The sequence below is a fragment of the Macrobrachium rosenbergii genome, chromosome 20, assembly GCF_040412425.1.
Source record: "Macrobrachium rosenbergii isolate ZJJX-2024 chromosome 20, ASM4041242v1, whole genome shotgun sequence".
Classification (NCBI taxonomy): domain Eukaryota; kingdom Metazoa; phylum Arthropoda; class Malacostraca; order Decapoda; family Palaemonidae; genus Macrobrachium; species Macrobrachium rosenbergii.
In genome coordinates this window covers 21,499,322-21,525,000 of record NC_089760.1, presented here as the reverse complement: position 1 = coordinate 21,525,000, position 25,679 = coordinate 21,499,322, and the positions used below count along the sequence as shown (strand labels likewise).

At 40.5% G+C, this 25,679-nt stretch overlaps 2 protein-coding genes across 3 annotated transcripts in view; both read left to right on the top strand.

Annotated features, from left to right (window-relative positions):
- Positions 1-25,679, top strand: part of LOC136849145 (uncharacterized) — a 112,807-nt gene that overhangs the window by 58,509 nt on the left and 28,619 nt on the right. The window lies entirely within an intron of this gene.
- LOC136848908 (uncharacterized) lies at positions 5,292-8,067 on the top strand. Its single transcript, XM_067121731.1, has 4 exons — positions 5,292-5,424; positions 5,832-5,999; positions 6,886-7,277; positions 7,372-8,067. Exons 1-4 carry the CDS (start codon positions 5,292-5,294, stop codon positions 8,065-8,067), a joined length of 1,389 nt encoding a protein of 462 aa, XP_066977832.1.

Sequence of the window (25,679 nt, the reverse complement as noted above, 5' to 3'; positions counted from 1 at the left end):
CATTAGCACAGAATTGTAACATCAGTCTCTGATTGCATGCCTTAAAACCCAGTCTTCAACTCTCTTCATATCTAATAAATTTCCTTTCAGACCAAAATCTCCTTAGCTGCTTGGTCAGCAGAAGCTGCTACTTCTGCAATTTTTACATTTCAAGGTCCAAACCCCCTCATGAAATGTAATCTAGCCTTTGCTGTCTTTGATTTTACAGAACTAGATCCTTCACCTTCTGCTTGGATTTGTATGGCATGTTTTTTTCGCAGATCATATTAGTCTATTGGGATGCTTCCGTACAACAATCCTACACCCACAGGGAAGTACTAGCTCTTCCCACACAAGAGAGTGTACTGATCTTTGGTCCTGTTGGGACCTGTAACTATCTAAAAATTCAAACATTTTTAATAACGTATACATAAGTGTACTAAGGTATTATAGTACATGTAAAGGGAAAATAGTAGCCTTAACTTGGTTAAAGGATGTCTCACTAACGGACTTGGGTTAAAGGATGTTTCGCCCAAGGAGAAGTCCATTCCATGGACAGACTTTTGCAGTTTAACGACAGACAAAGATAGCCGGCGAAAACACATGGGAATAAGTATATCCGTATGTGCAGTTCTCACCTGAAACAAAGAGATGCTCAGCTTTCCTGTAGCCGTCATTCAGTGCACAGTCTTGCTGAACTGTTGCATTGCTGTGTATTACATTTAGTAATTCTAGTGATGATACAGGGAAAATCATCATGGGCCTAAGATGGTTACAGGTGACTGCAGGAGAGAAAGAAAATTAGATAGAAAAATTACACTTTATAGGATGTTCCTATTTCACTAACAAAAGAAATGCATTACAGTGAGAGGAAAAACAGTTTCCTCGAAAAATATCCTCATGACAGAGCTGTAGCATACCATGTCATAAACCTGCTTGAATGACAATACTGTCTTACTTTAGGAACGTTTTAAAATGCAGGCAAAAACAAACATCATTGGATAGGTCTTTAGTGACACAGAAACATATGAGTCTCTAGAAGAAAGCAGTAGAAAGAAACAGAAGAGAGAAGCAACCCTAGAAACAGTTGCCAGCTGTTTTCATAGAAGGGGACTCCTCTTCTTGACATCATCTTCTTTCCTCCTCTTCACCTTTCTCACTACCTACCACATATGCCATCAGCTCTCTCAGTTGTAGATAAGTGATAACAAATTTGTATTTATTTCATCTATTTACTTTCTTTTTTTATAGTTTCTGCATCCTGTGCTTATCAAATTCAAGCTGCAGTGCTTTTATTTGTTTTATTTTTGGAGTTCTGGTACAGAATAATCCAATTCCTATTTTTCTTATGGGAAAAATTTGCTGTTTAGTGGATTAAGTCTGTTACCCAAGGTATGACTGGAATCAACTTTGCAAACCCAAATCCACAAAATTCAAGGGTCAAAATTTCTACTATCCCGGCCCTTCAAATCTTGCACTCTGACAACAAGAGCAGAGAAAGTGGTGGTTGGGTTTCTATCAGAGGACTCAAGTGGTGCATGGATGGTCATTCTTCTTCTTAGTAGACAAAAGACTGGGAGTCTGGTGACATTCAAAACCACAAACTTGGGCATTATATGAATGATGGATTTGTAGGAGAAATTGTTTTATATTTGGAGGACCTAGTTTAACAATATTTTTGTCGTGCTGCTTGTTTTGATAAATATCAAATTTTTCAAAGTACAGTAAATTCATATTTTTACTAGGTAGCTGTACGGTTGAATGGATATAGTTACAAGGTTAGCCATATGGTGGCACTAGTGAAATAGTGTGGGCTCCAGCAAAGTGCCAAGCATGTAAAGCATCACTTGAACTTTTTCCAAGGCTAAGCAGGATGGCAGAGGTAGGATATACGCTAAATGGCTTTGGTTTGTATACCTATGAAAAATAAAAATTACTGTACTTTGAAAAATATTTGGTATTTGTTCCTACAATATACAAACCCAATACCTTTTCAGTGGAGATTTGCTTTTCAGGTGGGTGGTATCCTAAAAATATTTGAATAATACATTCCACCTAGAAGAACATGTTCTTGGGATAGGTGAGGAGACCCAAGATGTCAAGTTCTGGGCAGGTAAGAACCCCTCAAAAAATGGCAAGAATTTCTAAAGAACCTCATCAGTCATAAGGAGTGACATATCAGTAGACTGCACACCCTTACTATTACTAAGAAGTGGGATTTGAAAAGCAAGACAGTCCAAGTAAATACTAATTAATGGGTCAGAGTAGGCTCTATCACATCACCTTCCACCTTGAATAGGGAGGTGAGCAAAGGAGATGCATCCTAGGCTAGCTAGAATCGGTTGCTCGTTACATACTCCCTTGTATCTTACTGATGTTCAGCAAAATTTGCATTTCACTCCAGGAATGTTAAGAAATTCTGGATAATCTTGATGGAGATCCTGATGGTTTTTCCTCTTTTTTTTTTTTTTTTTTAAGTTTCTAGTAATACAGTGCCTGTTCCAAAGAGTAGCATATCTGCAGACTGCAGTAACTACAGGCTATATTTTTAAGCTGCTATATAAGTATGTGGAATCTAAAGGATTGTTAGCTGATATTCAGTATATATGTAGGAAGCAGTTAGGTACCTGCAATGCTCATTTAGACTTGACATGCCATTTGCAAGGGAACTTTGATAAGGTTTTGAGTGCAGAGTAATTCAAGTAGATTTTCAAGTGGACAGGATCTTTAGTGAGCCAAGACCTACTGCGTCTGGAGCTCCACAGGGTAGTGTTCTTGGTCCACTGGTATTTTTAGCATATATAAGTGGTATGTTTTTTGGCCTGGAAAAGAAGATTGTTCAGTATGCCAATGATGCAAAGCTTGTGGATGTAGTAAAGTCACCACTTAAGAAAAATTAAGCTGCCCTTATCCTCAGTCGGGACATAGACTGGATCAGTGAATGGTGTAGTCAGTGGGCTATGACGCTGAACTCCAGTAAAACGAAAAAACTGCTGATTAGCAGATCTCATACAGATTTCCCACTCCATCCTCCCCTTCAGATGGATGGAACTTTGCTGAATGAGTCTGAAGCTTTAACTATTCTAGGCATAACTTTTGACTCGCATCTTACTTTTGAGAAACATTTAATGAAAGTTTCAGCAAATGCTGCACGAAAGTTAGGTATTGTTCATAAGGCCTCATATATTATAACTGATAAAATCAGTGCAATCTGTTTTAGGTCATTTGTGCTTCCTTTACTAAAATACTGTTCTCAAGTGTGGATGTCTGCTTCTGCCAGAGATTTATCTCTTCTAGATAATGGTTTGTGGTGTTAGGTTTCTGTTTCCTAATAGCAGTTATGACTTGGACCATTGACAAATGGTCTCTTGTTTGTCACTTTTTCATAAGTTGTATTCCAACAGAGATTTTTCACATTCACAAGTGATCCATGATCCCCTTTACCTGCTGAGGGCAACCAGATTCGCTGAACAGCAGCACCAAAATGTAATAAATGTGCCTTGCTGTTGAACTTCCAGTTCCAGAAGTCCTTTATTCCTCACTCTGTTGGACTATGGAACAGGCTCCCAGAGGCTGTCATGCAATTAGAACTTCATAAGTTCAAGTGAAGATACAGTGCATTACTACAGTACTCTAATACTATTCTCCTTGCATTTAAGTACATTTTATGTATTTATTTTTTAATAAGTGGGATCTCTTCTTTCTGTATTTCCCTTTAGTACCTCTTACTTCTTCCTAATGATGAACACCATATTCTTTGGAAGCTTGAATTTCAAGTCATTGGCCCCGGTGGGCTTGTTCCATATGAATAGGTTTCTGGCGGCGCACTGTAAGCCGAAAATCGCCATAACCCAAAGTATCATAATTATAATGGGAGTAAATAGCACTTACAGCGCTGTAAGCACCGTGAGTCTGGGCAACGGCGCAGTAAATCCACTTACAGAACTGAAATATCGGGGTTAAAAGGTGCTGTGAGACAAGCACCATAAGTCTGGGACAACGTAACCCAAACCTGACATTATCCGGGGACTGCCTGTAATGATAATGTACTCCAACCTAGTTAGAGCTCCAAAAGCAAAGGGACAGAAAGGAAACATACACACCACATCTGTCCTTCCAGAAAGAAAACTAGGTAACATACTCACATAAGAGACTCATTTGTCCAAAAGGAGGTCAGGTGATTACACAACCTGTTGAGCAGCCACTACAGGTCCCTCAGATAGAATGAGGTAAAAATAGTCTGTCTACACCAGCCTGCCTCCCTCATTACCTAGGAAACCAGGAACCCTTCTACAAAGTTAGTGATGGGCCCATACCCCTGACTTTGTGAGCTCTCAAACGAGATGGGAGAGAAGACACATCTGGAGATGTATTGTAAGCCCTTTGAATGACCTCCCAAAGCCAAGAGAGTGTTCTTAGACACCTCATTTTTATGCTGGCCAGTACTGATGAAAAGTCTCCTGCATTCTGGTCCCAGCACACAGGTCCTCTCTGAGTAGTAGGTGACAGCATCTCGTCCAGGTTGCCACCAACAAAATTTCGGAGGGAAGGGATCAAGAATGTTGCAAATCTGTAATCAGAGATAGATAGGTTTTGAGTTATTTCTACAAACTCAGGGACAAAAGAGAATGAGAGTTCTGACCAGCCCTCCAAGTGCTGGACAAAACAAAAAATTCCATGTAATCCCCCACCCTGTTAGCTCAGGCCAATGCCAAAACAAAAATAATCTCCAAACTTAACTCTCTGTCCAAAACCAATGACATTGGCTCATAGGAAAATTTAGAGACTCTGCAGAACCACAGTAATATCCCATTCTGGAGGGTGAAGTTCTGAGGGAGGGCAAGGCTTTTCAAAATTCCTTATAAGCATGGACAGTTCTTAAGAGTGCCAGTGAGGGGGAGGCAGTATTATGGCTGATCACATGTCTGGAACCAGGCATTCAGCTGGCATCAAGCAGCCAGTTGGTGGTACTGCCCTATTTCAAACATTCAATAGCAGTCGAACGCCCAATGACATTATGTTGATGCAGTAGATTACAGGCTCCCGAGTGGAGGTGGGCGTGCTTTCCGAGCTGAGCTCTCCAACCACCGTTTGGCACCCTGTCGTCCTATATGGGCGATCGCTCGTCTGGCACCAGGCGGTTGGCTGGCATCAAGCAGCCAGTTGGTGGTACTACAGTACGTTTCGAATGTTCGGTAGCCCTCGAACGCCAGTGACATATGTTGGTGCAGTGGATTATGAGCGCCTGAGTGGAGGTGAGCGCGCTGTCCGAGCCGAGGACTCCAACCACCGTTTGGCACTTGATCGCCCCTATGCAGGCGATCGCCGCCTGGCGCCAGGCGGTTGGCTGGCATCAGGCGGCCAGTTGGTGGTACAGTACTACCGTGCATTTCGAACGTTCCATAGCAGTCGAACGCCCAGTGGATTTTGAACACCTGAGTGGAGGTAAGCGGAGCCAAGCGCTCCAACCATTGTTTGACACCAGATCATCATATGTCTCCTGTGAAGTCTCGCTTGACTCAGTTGCTGCACTCACCGTTTCATTTGGTACCACATCCTGACAAGCGTTTTAACATCTCATGCCATACTGCTGATTGTCCAACACAGTCAGTTTCGACTAGTATCAGCGTTCTGGTGGCGCAAGACTCCTCTCTGGAACCGATTTGTCGTCGTCTCTATAACATCTTGAGCCTTATAAAGAAGCCTTTGACTACAGTGCAAGAACAAAAGGACTAAGCTGCTGCTTTGATCTCTTCCTTCGGCCAAGGTAGGCTTTTCTTCAACGGAGTTGGATCATTTACTGAAGGACTTATTCAAAGTCTTTGAAATATTCTGCTTCCTTTATTGGACAGTGGGAGCTTTGACAAAGAAGACTGAAGATTGCACAGCTCTACTGGACAATTTTATTGCAGACTGGCCAAGAGTTTTATCCTGTGCGGGCCAGGCGGTTCGTGATGGATTGCAAGAATTGGCTAGTCTCTTTGCCTTAGGTGTATTAAAGAAGAGGGAGCTGGGGTGTCGTTTGTCACTAGAGTCACTCGTCAGAAATCGTCTCTACTCTTCACTCCGTTGGACTGAGATAGTCTGTTTCCTAGGGCTACTTTGGGGCATGTAGCTTCAGAGCTCCAGAAGACTACCCAGGCAGGACTTGCTAACACAGTCCACTAAACGCCCAAAGCAGCCGATTCGGACACCTACGGCACCTGTTAGTGTAAGGGTGGCCTCTCCTTGGCAACAGCGGCATTGTCATGGTGGCAGAGCAAGGTATCAGTCCCAACCACGTACCAAGCCCCCTTGCAGTGCGCACAGTCATCAGTTCATCTACCAGACCCTCTTTTAGCAAGTGAGGATCCGGCTCTCCGTGTGCCAGTGGGAGCAAGACTTCTCCATTTTTTAAGGAAATAGAAAGCCACAAGTGCAAAACCATGGGTAATAGAACTTTTGAGAGAGGGGTACTCAATCCCATTCAACTCAAAGCCCCCACTGGCATCAGCACCCATCAACTTCACAGAGGTTTTTGGCCCTGTCAAAGGAGGTTACCCCTCTGCTCAAAAAAGGGGCCATAGAAGTTGTGAAAGACGTGAACTCGAAGGGGTTTTACAACCGCATCTTCATCATACCCAAGTCATTGGGAGGGTGGAGACCCATCCTGGACTTTAAGTGCTCTGATTTTTTTCATAAAGACCACGAAATTCAGGATGGAAACCAATCAGCCAGTGCTGTCCTCCATTCATCAAGGGGATTGGATTGTTACGATAGACATGGAAGATGCTTGGATGGTTACAATAGACATGGAAGATGCATACTTTCACAATCCAGCCCACCCAGAATCCAGAAAGTACTTGAGATTCATGTTCCAGGGCAGGATCTACCAGTTTTGAGTCCTCTGTTTCGGTCTTTCAACAGTCCTACAGGTCTTCACCAGGGTTCTCGCCCCAGTAGCAAAGTGGCTACATTTAATGGGCATCAACATATGCCTGTGTCTCAACGACTGGCTCCGACGCTCCCCGTTGAGAAACCGTTGTACGGAGGACTTAAAGAAGGCTCTCTCCCTTGTCCAGGATCTGGGCTTTCTGATCAACTTTTCTAAGTCACAGCTAGTCACGACTCAGGTGATCATCTATTTAGGGATGATGATTGACTCTCAGAGTTTCTGGGCTTTTATGTCAGAGAAGAATTCTTTCCTGCCTGCAGACAATTCAGAAATTTCTCGTTCTTCCTTCCTGCCCAGCCAAAGATTGGATGAGCCTCTTGGGCACTCTTTCGTCTATAGAGAAGTTTATGCCGTTCGGAAGACTGTATGCTAGACTCCTGCAGTTCTTCCTAAAGGCCAGCTGGCACAGGAAGACATCTCTGGACTCATTTGTCTTCCCCATTATTCTTGAATTCAAGAAGGACCTTCAGGGGTGGCTGGGAGACGAGAGATTCCTGGTAGGTAAGTCTTTATTCCCACTGAACCCAAACCTAACCTTGTTCTCAGACACTTCACACCTGGGATGGGGAGCTCATTTACAGGACTTGGAAGTTGCAGGGACATGGTCCCAAGAAGAAAGATTGCTCTACATCAGTGCAAAGGAGCTGAAAGCGATACACCTGGCTCTTCAGCATTTTGCTTCGGTGACACACAGCAAAATAATTGCAGGCCACTCGGACAACACGATGGCACTGGCCTACATAAGGAACCAAGGAGGCATGCACTCTTTCTCTCTTTGCCAGGCAGCCAGAGATCTCATTTGGGCCCAGGACAACCATACTCAGATCATCACCCGCTTCATTCAGGGCAAGATGAACGTTCTTGCAGACATCGAAGAATCATCGTCTTCCCCTGTATTGCTCATCAGTTCCAGACCTTTGGCTTGGGCAACAGACACAATGCCCCAGGAATGGTCCGACCTGAACATGTATGGCTTCCCACCATTCAGTATGGTGAGGGAAGTCATCAACCAGTTTCAATCTCTCAGCAACTCATCGATGACGCTAGTGGCCCCGTTATGGTGGACTTCCCAAGACTTCTTCCACAGCATTGAAGTCTTCTCAAACAGCCTCATTTCCTCCGCTATCATCAAGGTTTGTCCACTCTTGCTCTGACAGACTTCAGACTATCAGGATGCTTGTCAGAGTGAAAGGATTTTCAAAGTCAGTTGCGAAGGCTATTGCCAACTGTAGATGATAATCTTCTTCCAACGTCTGCCAGACTAAGTGGTCAGTTTTTTCATGACTGGTGTCGGAGACACAGTATCTCGTCTTCTGAGACCACTTAAGCTTAAATAGCTGATTTTTTAATCCTCCTGAAGTCTTCTCGGGGCTAGTGACTTCGACTATTAAAGGCTATAGCTCCATGCTCAATTCTGTCTTTAGGCACAGAGGTTTGGATCTTGCAACAAGTCAGGATCGTTCAGTACTTCAAGGGAACACAGAACGCCTTCTATTCATTGGAACCTAGACGTGCTTCATTGACTCTCAGGGCCTCCCTTCGAGCCTCTTCATACGTCTTCCTTGAGAATTGAATTGAATTGAATTGAATATAGAATTTAGGCCAAAGGCCAAGCACTGGGACCTATGAGGTCATTCAGTGCTGAAAAGGAAATTCCTCAAGAGACTTAAGGAGGAAGACTATCTTTTTGGTTGCTCTAGTGACAGCCAAGAGTGTTAGTGGATCACAGGCTTTGGACAAGCAGGTTGGTTTTTCACAAGGTGATACAGTCTGCATGTTTACCCTTGGGTTTTCTTGCAAAGAACAAAACCCCAGCCAATCCTTGGCCCCGTTCATTCTCTATCAAGAACCTTACAGATATCCTGGGACCTACAGACCAGGAGAGAATTCTCTGTCCGGTCAGAGCCTTGAAATGTTATGGAGAGAACTAAGAGCATCAGAAGCCCTTCTCGTAACCTCTGGTGTTCCCTAAAGAACATAGCCCGTTCTACGTCCAAGAACGCGTTATCCCTCTTTCTTAGAGAAGTGATCTCTGAACCCCACAGGGGAATTCAGAAAGAGGCCCTACCTTTACTGAAAGTTAAAAGCCACGAAGTCCGGGCGGTCGCCACTTCACTGGCTTTTAAACTCAATCTATCACTGTCAGACTATTCTTCAATCTATGTACTGGATGTGCAGATTTGTGCTTGCCTCTTATTATTTGCGTGATGTAGGAACCACTTATGAAAACTGCAGTACATTAAGATCATTATCCGTGGCTGGCTTGGTACTGGGGAAAGAAGGGTAGGAACATGTCTCCTATTTCTCTATCTCCTCGCCTTGAATTTAGGAGATCGAATTATGGGAGCCGGGGGTACTATGTACCTGGAGTACCCACCAGTCTTCTAATGGATGGGTTTGGTGGTTTATGTAAGATGTAGGTAACAATATATCTGGTCAGATTTTTCTTGTACTGCGCCCAGGGTAAGGGCATACCCTTTTGCTTAAGGCTTTGGCAACCATTGGAGTACCCCTTGGCATTGAACACTGACCAGAGGCAGTACCAATCTGTTGTAGTTCTCTCAACAGGTAAGGTTACAACAAGCATTGTCCAATGCTGGCTACCTATCTATTTCAAATTCATCTCCATTACCGAGTGTTTTTGAATAATTAGTGTCCATGTATTGTATCCTACCTCTTTTCTCTGTGGGATTCAGCAATGTAATTACTTGGTAAGTTACTTATATAATAATGACATTTTTATAATAAAGTTTTATATATACTTACCAAGGAATTACATGATCGGAGCCCTCCCGCCTCCCTTCTAATGGACATAATGCATGAACGAATAAATACCTGAGCCAGTTGTAACTATTCTTCCCTGAAAGTGGGTGGGGTCTGTTACCTACACCAAAACAATATGAGCGCTACTGCGAAATTTTTAAAACTTTAGATGCCGCAAAAAGTAAGAACTAATAGCAAAGTAATTACTTGGTAAGTATATATAAAACTTCTATTTTATTATAAAAATGTCATTTCACTAAAAATCCCATCCACAGCAACTCACTGCTACCTACCTGTAAGGAAATCTTGAGGTAATCTTAAAAACATATCCACCCATTCTAGTACATGAACAATGAAAAAGGACAAAAAAGAAAGCTCTACAAACAAATGCAATACTGTACTTTAATTATTTTCACATATGATAAAGTTCTCTACATTAAAATAAATAATAAAAACTGATGTTGTAATATATACATCATAATTTGTACAATTCTTCCATTTACAGTTTATGGATAATTCTTCCATTTACAGTTTATGCAAAGTAAAATAGGTAGATTCATGACAACTGACACTTTCAGGCCTCTGCTTCAAATTACATCATTGTCACAAATGCTATGGATGAAGTTGGCTCTTTTTCATCTCGAATTATAAAACAAACTATATTACTGGTAAACAGGTAAAGCATAATGTACAGTGTACAAGAATACATTACACAATATCTTATCAAAACGACAAACTATACAGTACCAAGAATGCAATACAGCAATTAATTGCTTTCATAGAGAAATGACACTAGAAGTTACAGACAAAAATTTTATCTTTCCTAAACTCAGAACAATGATGATAATTAAAAATCTTAACAGAAGTGAGACACGAATAAAATTATAATAGCAGACATCATAACAAAATTAAAACAATAAATAATGAGAAATAGTTTAATATTTCAGTGTATGTATACAAAATAAGGGTTGAGCTTACACTAAACTAATGTAGGTCAATATTTACAAGTATAAACAATACAATAAGAAATTTTCCCTGGAAACATCAGCTGAGTATTAACGTAGCAAATATTCAAGTATTTATACACAAGCTTATTTATAATACAACAAGTGTATCAACAAGCAGCTGTACATTTCATGTGTGTCCTGTAACAACTGAAAAGCTGAGTCAAATTTTCTTTGGTTATTCTACAGAAGTAATTTGAAAATTGTTTTTGTACCATAACTGTTGACATAAATAATTATATAACTTCAATAAAGATTACAATAATGTTCGGTTGCAAGGTTTTTTCTAAAATATTTTCTTTATACTTGGATCAAGAATAGCTAAAAATTTCTGGATCCTCACCTGGTATATTTGTACTCGGCTCCTCAAAGTAATTTATGAGCACTAAATGTAATTTACCTGCAAAATTTCTTTGGACAAGACGTTACTAAATAGCACTTTCTATTTAAGTTGCATCTCTTGTGCTAACACTATCTTCTCTCATATTGGATTATAAAGTGCACAAAAAACTTTATCAAAAGCATTTCTTAACCAAATCTGGTTTGCGTCCAAATAAAGTCCACTTACAGAGATGAATATTTGCTTGTAATTTGCCTTGTTTAAAAATCTAAAAATAAAATAATACAAATAAAGATGCTTGAGCTTACATATATACGTACCAGGTTTTTTGCAATGTAAAGAAAATAAATCATCTCTCTTAGGCAATGAATCAACTTTCCTTTGTGGATTTTCACTCACTGAAACTACATTACAAGAACACTGGATAAGAATAATCAGAATGAGATCATGGAATGTATATTACAATGACCTTATGCAAATATATAAAGTTTCTTGAATCAAGACATAAAAATCCAAAGATCTGGAGACATTATTTGGAAAAAACCTTCATATTTGAGAGGTAATTTTCATACCTCATACATACATACAATTCGTTATCATGGCATGATGAACCAAGGCCCATTCATCAGCAAAGGAGGCAAGTGGCATTTTCCTGCTTTATTCAAAGACTAATGGGTTAGGTAAACTTGAAAAATGCCACAAACACAGACTATCATTACTAAACAGACTGCAATAGGAACATTCTCAATTCCCATGGAACTAGCTAGAGTTTTTTATTTCAGTAAATTAGTAAATTAACAACTGACAATTTAAAATATTCAATGGCTGGATAAATTGAATATGAGAATAGTTAGTTTTTAAGTTTTGTTTCCTAGATTTCATACTAAACAGCTGAATAATGGACAATCACATAAGACAAATTCAACTCTTACTGCTGTTCTGCATTCTGGGACTGGGCCTTCAGATATTCAGGAGGTTAATTGCATGTGCAAAATTCAAAGATGGGATAAATTTACTGTTTTTTTTTTTTTTTACCTGAAAAATACCAAATCAAAAAGTAAGTACTATAATCAGTTTATTTTATCAGATTCATTACTCCTTATAATTACTTTTATTCAGTGTAAAAAGGTCCTTTAAAAAGTCAAGTGCTTAAGATTCATTGGTAAAACTGAAGAAACTCTTAAGCTGTTCAGAAACTGCATTTTCCTTCTTCAGAGAGAGTAGGTAAAATATAAAGTAATAGACTGGTCACTATTTATATGTTTGGCAGACTATGGCAGACTATCTCATGGTAAGTGTACCATGTGAGTGAAAAAACTGCTTAATAAAGGATCATCTTCAACTGCACAACAGTTATCTAGACTTGAGCAGGTGGTATGGCAGAACAAGTCATTTCAGAAAGTCTCTACTGTAGTCAGTCAGAAACCTTCATAAATATTCTCTCTCATGACATATTGAATTGGTCAAGCTTAACAAAGAATCTGTTACCGCTAACCATGGGTATGAATTTAATAACACCCTTTTGTCTGTACGTAATAGGTCTTTTTATCTTGTAACTTTGGTGATGTCTAAACTGGGTCATTTTCCCAACCATGGTCATTGAAATGAGTGGAAGGTAGATGATCATTCATCAGTGCTCCAAGTTCTTGTCTCAGTCTGAGAGAAATAAATACTGTATACTTGTACCTAGCTTTTGGGAAGCAACACTGATGAACCATGACAAATCTTCAAAGTACTGTAATTGTACTTATTCTAGGTATATAAATACCTTAGCCTTTTATGTAGTATAAGGAGTATCCTGTGCATGCAATGGGCTGGCTGTGTCCTAACTAAATAATGGTAGTAGTCAGGTGGAGATTAGGGAGAGGAGATGCCCATAATCACCCAACCAACGCTACCCATTGTCCTTCCAGCCGGTATTCAGTATAAATAACTGAAGGGGGAAAAGCGAAGCATGGTAGACAAGGCGAGTTACCTTCAGTATCAGAGGCTATGGTTTGGATACCTATAAAAAATAGTGAATTACATTTAAAATTTGGCATTTGTTCTTATATAGATAGATTAATACTATGCTTTTCATACATGGAGACTCTTTGCTAGGGAAGGAAATGTTGCCCACAGGTGGGATTTAGCACCTGTGCATGTGGAATGGAGTGTCACTGGCCAGAGCAACAGCACTGGTGCTGCTTTGCTGACACTGCCCTGGAGGGCAGGACAGTACCGCACTTGATCCCTGTTCTGCATGTTACAGACTAATTTTAAAGAACACAGCAAACCCTCTCTGGAGTACAGGGAACCATCAGCAGCATTTACTGTGCATAATGTAATCAATGCATTTGGATGAAAGGCTCTACCTTGCCTTTCCCTCCCTTCATGTCATGGAAGGGGAAATGAGGGATCGCATTCTAGACCAGTTGAACAGGGGCTCTTAGTGCTACTTACCTGTACTCATTTGGGTCCAGCTTTTACTTGGGCACAAATGTTCACAGGCATGGAGTTGTCAAGGGGGAGAGCAATTCAGTTCACACACCACCTCTTCTCTCAAAAGCCACACTGTAGCCAAAGCACTTGAATGAGATGTGGGATACCTGGATGGCTCCTGGTAGTTACACTACTTGTTGAACCATCACTACTGGCCCCAATGTAAAGGTTATCTAGGGACATGGATGATATCCCTCAAGTAGAATGAGGTGAAGGTGGTCTGACAGCACCAGAATAACCACCCTCATTACCTGTTGGACTGAGAGGTTCTTTTGAAAGACAAGAGAAGGTTCAACACCCCTAATGTCATGAGTTCATGGGTGGGTTGGAGGATCCTTAACACTATTGGGTGGCACATAGGCCTTGGAGATTACCTCCCATAGCTGGAAGATGGTATTTTTGGATATCTCCTCCTTGCAGCATCCCATATTCATGAAAAGGTACTTGCACTCTGGTCTGAAGTACATCCTTTTAAAGTTACAATTTAGGGTGCAAACAAGGCACAGCAGTATCTAGCTCTCCACCAACACTCTCTCAAAGGGAGAGCATCAAGAAACTCTTGAGCCTTGGGCCCAGAACCTAGGGACTTTGAATTTTAGCCACAAATTCAGGGGCAAGGAGAACAATAGTCCTTCATCCTTCTGAGTGCCTGACAAGATAATAATTGACGTGACTCTCCACCTCAAAGCAAGGGACTAGAAGGAAGACCATTTTAAGGGTAAGATCTCTTATCTGATGACAGGGTTGGGATTTGCCACAATGTTCTTTTTACCAGGGATGTACCTGGCTTCCAGTTACATCTCATGCAGCAATGCCCAAGCGAGAATCTGGACTGCCAGTTAGCACACAAAGGGGAGACCATCCCCTGTTGTTTGTTGATGTAGGCCACTATGGTGGTGCTGTCGTCCATGACTACCACAGAGTGCCCTTCCAGACGTTGACAAGAGGTCTGAAGTGCCAACCTCAATGTTATTTCGAGCACATTGGTGTGTACCACCTTCATATTCATGGGCCAAATCCCTGAGGCAAACTCTCCACCAAGATGAACTCCCAACCTTTGCCAGAGTGTATGATAGCAGAAGTAATTTCTGAAGGAAATTATAGTCTAAAAGCCACCAGTCTAGGTCTTTCCAAACTTCTTTGTTGAGGGGGAGCAAGTGATGGAGCACCTTGTATGGAAAGGACCAGTGATGTTATAATTGCCACTAGAACAAATGAAGATGACTTCTCCAGAGTGGAACAAGTTCCTCCAAACAAGTAAGGTGGCCTAGAATTACTTGCCACTGTCAGACCAGCTGTTCTTTCTACAATTAGTGTCTCGTGACTTCCTTGAGGCGAGGTTGTCTATTCAAGGGTTGCCAGGAAGGTTTTCACCATCACAATGTCCAGGATTATTGTAAGGTACTTGGTCCTCTGCTTGGGAACTAAGTTGGATTCCACCAATTCATCATGACCCCCAGATGGGACAGCAGATGTTATCTGTCTTGAAGAAGCTGCCTCACTGAGGAAGCAAGGATGAGCCAGTCTCCAGATAGGAAGATTCCATTGGAATGCACTCACTTGAGACCAGGGTGAAAAACCTGGTGAACATCTGTGGGGCTTTTGCCAGGCCGAAGCAGAGGGCCTTGAACTGAAAGATCTTCCCTTGGCATATGAAATGAATGTAGACTGAGATCATGAAGGTCCCCTCTCTGATAGAATGCAGCACTAAACAAGCTGTCTCTATCATGAAGGGTGTCTGTCTGATGTAGCTGTTGAGTGCTGAGAGGTCTACAACAGGCCTCCGTCCTTCACAACTGTTACTACCCACTGCTCTGCTCTGTTTAGCTGTCATGCCCTCAAATAATTCGCTCAAATAATTCAAGAGGAAGTCGACCCCCGCTCACCTTTGGCAGTGGAGGAGGGGAGGCCGACCTCATTATCAGCTTTTTTTTTTTTTTTTTTTTTTACCTTACCTACTCTTCTGGGCTGGCTTGGGTAGGAGGAGCAAAAGGGCTGAAAGATGTCGGAGCCCTTTGCAAAGACAGATGGAGCGGGACCGTGTTTCAGCTTTATCCGTGGGTTCTTTCATTATATGAACAACGTGGCAGTCATGATCAGACCCTGGAGCCTCGTAGTCAGTGGTCTACTCCCTTGGCTAGACTGGAAAGTTGCTGCTTGAGTTATAAGTGCCACTTGAAGCCTCCCACTTAATTGCCACTGCTACCTCACTTTCCCCAGGGGTAAGTAGAAGGGTGAGTCCAGATCAAACTATCCCTGAGGGAGGGCCAACTCTCATGCAAAACTTGTTTTGACATAAGGGAGAGGAACATGTCCCTCTTTGGAGTGTAATGTTGGCCCAGACATTGGTGATTTCGTGGGCTAGGAAGGTGAAGACCTTCCCAGGCAACACCATGAACCTCCTTGCCCTTGATCAAGTCTTCGGGGCAACTCCAAAATAATGGTGGTGGCAGTTCCCTGCCACATATCTAGCCAAGATGTGACATGGAGTGCTGACCCATTACAGAGAGGCAAGTTGTCTGGGTCCTTAGGAATGTAATGCTGCTTCTGTCTGGACAACGGAGGGGGAGTGGCTTTCCTGATCTGCTGGCTGAGAGGGAACTGGTTGATCTACAGATCACTGAGTTAGCCTCTACAAAAACTCACAGAAAAGCTCTGACCAATGAAGCATTACCAATGGTCTTGCTTCCAGGGTAGAACCCACCACCCTCTCCAAAAGAGAGATCACTGGTGAAGCTGTGGTGGAACAAGAGTACTGTCTAAGAGGGGGCATGGAGAGATCTTTCCTGAGAGGGATCAGTCTCAGTGTGCCCTGGGAGAGGAACCATGAGTGGTCTTGCCAACATAGGCTCGCAAGGGAGTAACAGGACTCACTCTACTCCTGATCTGTAGACCAGACATGATGGTACAAAGGAGAACAGCAAATCCACCCGCTCCTCGCAGTAAGGGCTTCTAGTGGGGGAGTGACTCTCCCTTAAGAAGGGTCTTCCCGAGAGCAGGGAATGCCTAAGGTGTCTCAAGTCTGCAAGAACCCTAAGCTCTGCTCTGAGGGAATGTTGGTCTATGGACAAGGACCAACTGGATCTGCCCCGCCTCCTTAGGAGAGGAGCGCCAATACGGATAGTAAGTTCTTCTGTGAAAATGCATGGTCTTCTTTGTCCTTGACTGTCAGTACATAGGCTCTGACAAATCAGATGAGAACAATAAGGAAGATGAAGGTGAAGGAGAATGGTGACATTCTTGGCTGTAACCTTCTTTGTTTCATGAAAGGTGCTGGAGTCGGTGCAGGGACTGGGAAAGGGTGAGGAACCTCCATCTCAGTCACTGGTACCTCCTTGGAGGTAGGCATGATGGGGGAGGGAGGGGAGGGCAAAACTTGACTGAGACTTGCCTAATCAAGGACTCTAAAAATGTTGATAGAGAAGGTGAATCCAAAATGCTTATTCAAGGCCATACCTTCCTTAGCTGTTGCACCTCTTCCTCATGTGGTGAAGGCATAGTAAGCTTCACAATCTGCGGACTGGTCTCCTCAGAAGGAGCAGTGCTGGGAGAAGGGGAGAGTGGAGATGGCTGCAGGAGGAAGGATTCTTACATAGGGTTTCTGCTAGATGAGGCATCCTTCTTAGGCTTCCTCCTCTTCCTATAACGCTCCCAATGTGGAGAAGGCCATGCAGTAAACTAAGGACAGGGAGAATCACAAGTTCATTCTTTGCCTCCACAAAGAATATTCACTGAGAGCAGATATATCACAATAGGTGACATAAAACAATTACAAGGTTGACCACGACTAGTGCCATCAAAACAAAGAACCAACAACAGGCACAAAAGCACCAAGAAAACACAAATGAACTAGCTCTTTCTCTTTCAGGCACAAAAAGGCACTAGTAACATAAGCACTTAGGATGGATAAATTACAACCACAGCACAAGAATCACTCCAAGGAATCAGCCAGCACAAGTAAAAAGAGCAAATGCAACAAAAACTTCTGAGCTCGCAGCCGGAAGGACAATGGTAATGTTGGTTGGATGAAAATTAGCATCCCCTCGCCCATTCTTAAAAAAAATCTTATGGCTTGCTTTTATGCACAAAAAAGTTATGTGAGCCTCAGCACTTTGTGAAAGAACTGGAATATATAGAACAGTGTTTCCTAAAACTATGGCAGTCACTTATGATTAGCCTAGTCAGAGCTGCCTTTGAAAACCCCAAGTTTTTTATTTACCATAGACAAAACAAAGAATAAAAAATCAAGAATAAAAAAGGTATTTATCAAACTACTTTGTTTTTCATCATTGTTGCTCAAAATTACAACAAATAAATAAAAAAGGACCAGGATCATAATTGTTTACCTCAGTTTCTAACACCATTTGAAGTAAAAAATTTAAAAATATATTAATTCTGGTGATTACATCCATGGTTTATATGAACTTCATAGTAAAATGTAAAAACTGTAATTTGTCCCTATGCGAGAACTGGTAGGCATTTGAAAAAATATATCTCTGAACAAAGAAAAGATGTATGTTTTACTTACAAGAACACTGCTACTGAAATACATGGTTGGAATAATGATCATAGTCTTTAATTCAACTACAGTAGGTTAATTTACAAAAGCAACAGTTCTAAAGGACATAAAACTGTCAAAGGTACTTTGATTAATTCCATGCCCACAGAAGAAATAAACCAAGAATTAAGCTAGGCCAAAGCAACAATGGACATTTCATACAAGAATGTTACTTTTAGAAGTTTGTGATAGATGGCAATCCAGACCCTTCCTGAAATGTCCTGCTCTGCCACACCACCTTAACAACTCTACATAACCAATCCTGTTGCTGAAGAAGATAAGTGTTTCATGGGATGCCTTTCCATCATAATATCGGCACAATTACTGTAAAACGGTCTGTTCACCTTATAAATAGTACTTTATACATGACCTTGTACTGTATTTGTATCTTTCATTCTTTCTGGAGGAAATAGGAATTTCAAAAGGCTTAAAAGGTTATTTTAATTTTACACACAAATTTTTAAGGGCTATTTATCTTGAATAATCTGTTTCATAAATTGATTATTATTATTGCTGAACAGTTGAACCTCTCCACTTAATTAAACTAGCTTTCATAAAACTGGCCAAAGAGTATTCAGTATTCTTAATTAACTGGGTTGATCCCTTACAACACTAAAAATTTAATGATTCAATAAAATGTTGAAGGTTCTGACAATGTACAAAGTTTCTTTCAAGATCTGTTAACAAAAACTGATATCTGTTGTTGGTTGAAACTTGGACAATTACATCAAACATGTTCAAGTGCAAGTGTTATTCTGTATTCTAAGATTAGGGCATGTGGGTTGCTCATCAAGTACCCATTTGTATATCACCTGTTTGAATAATGCAATAAAATTCCTTCAACATGGCATTCCTTTTGAAGGCATGACTGCAATCAAATATTGTACATGGTTTAATCTGCTTTAACTTGTTATTATAATGACTTATTATTCCATAAAGCTTGTCATTTATTAAAGAAAGACTGTAGCTTTAGAGGTAGTAAAAAATCACTGACAAGAATAATATATTCCATCTGGTTATATTCGTAGCTGCTGCACAATGTGTATGCGGGCAAGGATCTGACCAAGATAATCTGCTGGATACCAAATTTTTAGGAAAATAATTTTTCAAGATTTTGTTGCATTTCTAGTAACTGAAAATTACAATTTTCTATGAAAAATACAAGAATAAAAAATTAACCCTGGAAACCCTTAACCTTAAAAAAATAACTGCACAAAATACTCGGCAGTCTTAATACAAACTAATCCAACCTTAATTTTATCAGTGCATAAGTTAATGCATGTAACAAAGGAAGAATATGTCAGTTTTTGCATATATTGTCTTCAACAATTAAACTATAAAGAATTTGCATTGTGAAAACAAACCCGAGATGAACAAAATAAAAGTCAAACAATATAACAAACAGCACATTGAAGTTAAAAAAATTATATTCTCATCTCATAACCTTGTAGTTTACTAAGTACCGTAAGGCTGATTTTTTAATGAACCTTACCTCTCCATTATATAGCTCTTACTTCCACACCAGCAGTAGTTCGACAAATTGAAACAAAAAATGAGAACACTCGGTTTTTTTTTATAAATATCTGTTTCTATCCATCTACTTCCCCCAAACCCCCACCAGGGGAACGATAGGTACAAACACCCGTAGCCAGTCAGTCTACTTCTGTTGCCGGTTTCGGTAGAAGATTGTTAATGAGTTATCTGTGCTCGGTCTTCTGTTGACGACTTGGTTTGTAGATTTACTTGACTTTTCTCTTGGATTTAGATGATAATGATAGAATAAGGACTTGTAAGGTAAGAGGTTGCCGTAATAAGGTTTATTTTAGTTCCAATGACCCTCATGACATGTGTGAAATGTTGAGGAAAAGAGTTTATAATGTGAACGACAGTTGTCAAGTGTGTGTGAATGTTAGTCAAATGAATTTATGGTAAAATTGGTAAAACATCATAAACAAAGAGAGGCTGATTGTTTTAAAAGGCTAATGCTAGTGCTAAGGGAGTGCAGGATTTGTTTCATTCCCCTTTTAGTAACTTTGTTAGGCCCTCTTCTTCTCTTCGTTCTATTACTCCTACTAGAGCTTCCCAATCAATTCAGGATGTAAGATTTGATATAACTGAGTCAGGTATTAAGGGTTTAAAGGGCCTCATAAATCAGTTAGCCAAAGTTTCACGGAATATTTTATCAGCGTTGCCCTCCCTGGGGTCTCAATTTGTTTTGGGTAATTCCCCCGCGTTAAAGGGTCAGTGGCCCCGCTCCTGAATAGTCTTGTCCTTGGCACGTCCTGTCTTGCTCCCTCGCCGCCTGGAGCAATAGGGAACTGAGGCATGTCAGGGAGTGGTGCAGATCTGTACCCATTATCCCCCTCCTCTGGTCTGCCTGACAGCAGCGCAGGTGTCAGACTTGATTTGCTGAAGGATCACTCGGGTAGAGTAAAGAGAAGCCACCTTAAGCTTGATGGCATCGGGTAATGATTCTTTGTGTCTTTCTGATAATGTTAGTAGAATTAATGTTAGTAGGGATCATTCGTGGTCTAGGACTTGTGTTAAAGATCCTGTAGTTTCTAGAGATGTGTGTAGAGGTTCTTCTGCTTGCTCTGTTTCTTGGGATTCATCGGCTATGCAAGAAATGTGCGCAGCGCAGTCAGCAATGTGCAGCTCTGCACTTAGCACAGTTTTGCATCTTTTTGCCACGGCATCACGCGTCCTTGCTTCTATACTGTCTAGTCTGCTTCTACGAAGGTTTCTCATTTTGTTAGTCAGAGTGCAAGGCTCTGCTCAGCGCATGTGTCTCCTATGCAACTAATGCCTGTACCGACAGCGCCTGCGCTACCTTAGGCTATATGGCATTTGACAGTGCATGCTTCACCTATGTGGCCAGCGCCTGCACTACCTTGGCTTTACAGGATTCGCCTGTGCACACACTCAGAGAGACTTTGGTTGTGCTTCAGGTTCTCAGACTTGGACTGGCAGTGATGTTTCTCAGTTTTCGTCTTTAGATTCTTCTTCTCCGCTTAGGGATCCTCCAGCTAAGCTGCTCGTCTTTCAACACCTCTTCCAGTTGCAGGAGTTTCAGCCCATAATCAAGGGATTGCAATTTCAGCCTTAATTTCCAATGTGGCTCAGGAATTGGCTCAGTGTCACAAATTGCTTCCTGATCAGAACTTAAATTTGTTCACTGAACTGGGAATTGTTCAACAACCAACACATATGCCTTTATAGTCGGAGAAACGGCATATGTCTCTATAGTCGGAGAAAGCCGTTTCACCGGCAGCGGGTAAGATGCTACCTAGGGGAGAAGTTGTTAGAAAGTTAGCTTTGAATCAACAACTACAGTACTACTTTTCCGCCTTTGCTTGCGGAGGTCGCGGCCCCAGTTGTGAAAGATATTGTCTGGCGGCCAGGCTTAGTGGTCAAGCCCCCTTCGTCTTCCTCATTGTCGGAGGTACAGGTTGCGGGGTCTTCTATGGGTGATGTAATGAGCTCTAGTGCAGAACCTAATGAAGAGACAGACACGACTTCTTCTTTTAAGAAATTATTGGTTTTATGTAAGAAGTTACTGAATTATTTTGCAGAAGTTAATAAGCCTTACATGTTTTCATGTAGGGAGGAAAACCTAGGCCAGTCATTTTTTCTTTCTTTTGTACCTCAATTCACTAAGGCTGTTTTATGTAGATTCAAGGCTATTGGACTTATCTTGGATCAGAACAACATTCTGAACAAGGATTAGTGACATTCCATACATTTTGCTCTGCACCTACTGCATGTTGAATGAGGATCCATATTCAAGGAGGCTAGGTAGAACAACTGAAACCTCCTACACCAGGGCACAACCTCAGTGGTTTTTGGGATCCAGAGTTGGAGCTAGCAGAAGGGTTTTTGGTATCCATGATAAACACAACTCTTCCCCACAAGCACATAAAACCTTCACATTGAAACAAAGAAAGAAAACATGGACAAACAAAGAACTGGCTTTAGGGAGGAGAGAAAGAACAAGACATCCTCACTCAAAGGCAGCGAGAAGAAAGCTGAGACATCACAAGTCTCAGCTTGGGTCGGTGGTTGTCCCACCTAACTCGTGACAGAGGACAGATGCCACCAGTTCCTTGCATATACTGAATTTTTTACCGGTTCCAGCTAGCACTAGAAGATTTATCCTAATGTTAAGACACCAAGTTTGTTCCGTGTATGAACAATTGGATCTTGATGTATTATTTACCTTGAAGGTAAAGCCAGATGACATTCAAGTGGTGGCTATGTCTTTGAATTTTTGGAAAAAATTATCCTTAGAGAAATTTATTGAGGCCGTAGTAATTCTGTTTTTGCAATGAATTATCTTCGTGCTGTAGAAGTTCAATAAGATTTTTGCAGAGCATTAGCTCCTCTCATTTGTGCAGGGGATATGATGTCCTGAATTGATCAGTAGCTTTTCTGTCTGCAGTTTTTAGCTCCATTTGTGTTTTGTTGGGAAGCTTAGAGGTACTCAACCATGAGTACAAGAAGTGTACCATCATGTCTGTAGGTACTACAGTAGTTGTTTACCCATCATTGGCTCTGCTGGGTTTTGGCACAGTAACCCTACCCTCCCTTCTGCTGAAGGGGCATCCCAAAAGAGACCTCGGGTATCTTCATGATGAGGTTCTCATACCCGTGTGACAATCCTCTCAAGGCAGCAGTAATAGCCGGTGGATTGGTTTCACTAGGTAAGCAAACACTTATTTGTACATATTTGTATTGAATTAAGTAGCCCTTAAGGGGCCTGCTGATTTTAACTTTGCCCATCTCCATGTTAAATGTGTGAATCAGCTATATAATGAAGAGGTAAGTTCATTTAAATTATATGTATCAGTTGTCCTCCTTACCCCCCAAATTTAAAGTGGACAAAAGTAGAGGCTACGGGTGTGTGTACCTATCATTCCCCGGTGGGGGTGGGGGAAGTAGATGGATAGAAACAGATATTCATAGAAAACCGAGTGTTCTCATTTTTTTTCTCAATCTGTCAAACTACCACTGATGTGGAAGTAAAAGCTATATAATGAAGAGGTAAATATTTAAAAAATAAATCTTGAATTATTTAAATATAAAGAGTTTTGATGTAGTTTCTAATAAAATAGTCTAGGCCCATGTACCATCTTATACAGTTCAGACAAAAATGCACTTAATTTCTTTAGTTACAAATTCTAACTCAAATAATTCAGCTATCAATGTTATAATGTTGGCTTGAGGTTATTCAAAAGCTTTTGTTTCATTTACAGTATTAAAAATATGCCAAATGAATCATCATGTATATGTACAGTACTGTAATTGTACTGAATAACCATATTCTTTGTAAAATTACAAAGCCTTTCATGATACATGACTATTTTTATTATTCTTGAAGACATACCTCATAGCAAATTAACTTGAACTTTTTTGCAGCTTTACCAGAAAATGCATATCAATAACACCCTGAACTATAAAATAAAAATTAAAACATGCTACCATGCTTCAGGAATTGAGTATTTGAAGGGCAAACTGCAAATTACTGTAAAAATAATTGTTCTTATAAAAAATATAGGCTACATAACTTTATAAAAGTAAGTAAGTATGAGCTTGTTACATTTCTATCTCTGGAAATTGCATCAGATATGATTTAGCTACAAATTTAATATTTTTTCATGTTCATAATGTTCTTAATCATCCATTCACCTCCCTCATTCAAAGATGCAGGTTTATCCCTTTGTAATTTTGTTAAATAATTAGTGAAAGTTTAATGTGAAATCTACTTATAAATCCAAGCCTGATGATAACTTTCAATGAAATGAAAACCATTATGGAAATACTATACATATCTTGAAAAAACAGCTAAAACAGTAGAAATGTAGCACAGTAACCTGCTGTAAGCCATGTACGTATTAAGCCTGTATATGTACCATTTACAGTAGTGTGCTTTTGGTACTACACCTTTCTAAATATACCCAGACCAGAACAGAATACAAAAATACTATAGAAAAATTAACAGATCATATGAATGGGAACTAATTAGGAGAATAATCAGATTACAGTATTAGTCTATTATACTATCAAGAACAATAATGAGGCCTTTGCTTAAATAATATTACTTTTTACGTGCATTCTGTACATATAATGCCTTAAGGTAAAAATTAATTCATCACAACACTAAACTCAGAAAATCTCCCTCTATTACATCCCATTAAATCTAAATTGAACATGCATACAATATACTGTACTGATATGATTCCCATAGAGAATTGGCATATCTTCTAACTGCTAAATGATTTAGAATGTACTTTCATATGCTTGGTAAGATGAGATTTCTTGACAAATGTTTTGGAACATACATCACATTCCAGTATTCGGTCTCCTGTATGTAACCTCATATGAATTCTCATACTATCTTTCCTTAGGAAGAGTTTACTACAGTACATGCAGGAATATGGCTTAAAATCTGGATCAGGTTTATTGGTTTCTTTAGAAGAACTAATTTCTTTCTTGTGCACTGTTGACTCAGACAGTTCCACAGTAGGTGAAAATTCAGACTCAAACGGTGTAACTTCTGATTCACAAGGTGTAAGTTCTGGCTCACCAAGAGCTAACTTTTGCTTGTCACTGTCAGCTCTCACTTCCACAGAGCAGGTTTCAGTGGAGTCCGTGTGTAATCCTTTTGGCAAGTTACTGGTAATTTCATCTTCCTTGTGGAATGATTCTGGTGGGCTGTTACAAGTATTTATTTCCTTGTAGCATAATTCCAGCTTGTTACTTGTGGCACTAAATTCCTCCTGGCAAGATTCTGGACTGTTAGTGGTAGCATTCATTTCTTCAGGGATGAATTCTGGCTTTTCATTGGTAATTTCTAGAGTGTCATGATAGGATTCTGACCTGTTGTTGATAATTTTTTCTTCCTTACTGGATATTGTCATTTCCTCATGGCAGGATACAGAATCATTGTGGGTAATTATTTTGTCATGGCACAATTTGGGCTCGGCATTTATACTTCTCACTTCCTCATTGCCATCATTATCCTGCTTCTCATGACTGAACTCTAATTCACTTAGGGAAGGTAAATTGTTCATGTGTACATCTTTCAGCTCTTTGACCTCTCTAATCTGTGCTGCAGTTGGACCCTTGAAGAGAAGTGTGAGATGTTCATAGAGATGATTTACAGCAAGCCTGTTGCTTTCAAAAGTTTCCCCACAAGCTTCACATGATCGAGTAAATTCTCTTGAATGAACATGCAAGTGACCTGTTAGCTGATGCCTGGAAGCAAAAGATTTTCCACAAATGCTGCAACTGAACTTAGTAGACTTCCCAGTTTCCTTTTTGATAATATAATATGTTTCATCATTGCAATCAAAATAATCTGTTATATGAGACAATGCATGCTCTTTATACTGTTTGCTATTCTTTACAGTTTCCCCACACACATCACACTGGTAAAATACGCATCCAGAATGAATATGAATATGACCAAAGAGTTGTCGTTGAGTACTGAAATACAAATCACATAAACTGCAGTATACATTCTTCTTTGATACAAAACTGTTTCTTTTTCTCTCTTTGGTTTCTATTAACATCTTAACTTCTCTAGAAAGCTCACTTAACCCTAACCCTACAGGAATGTCT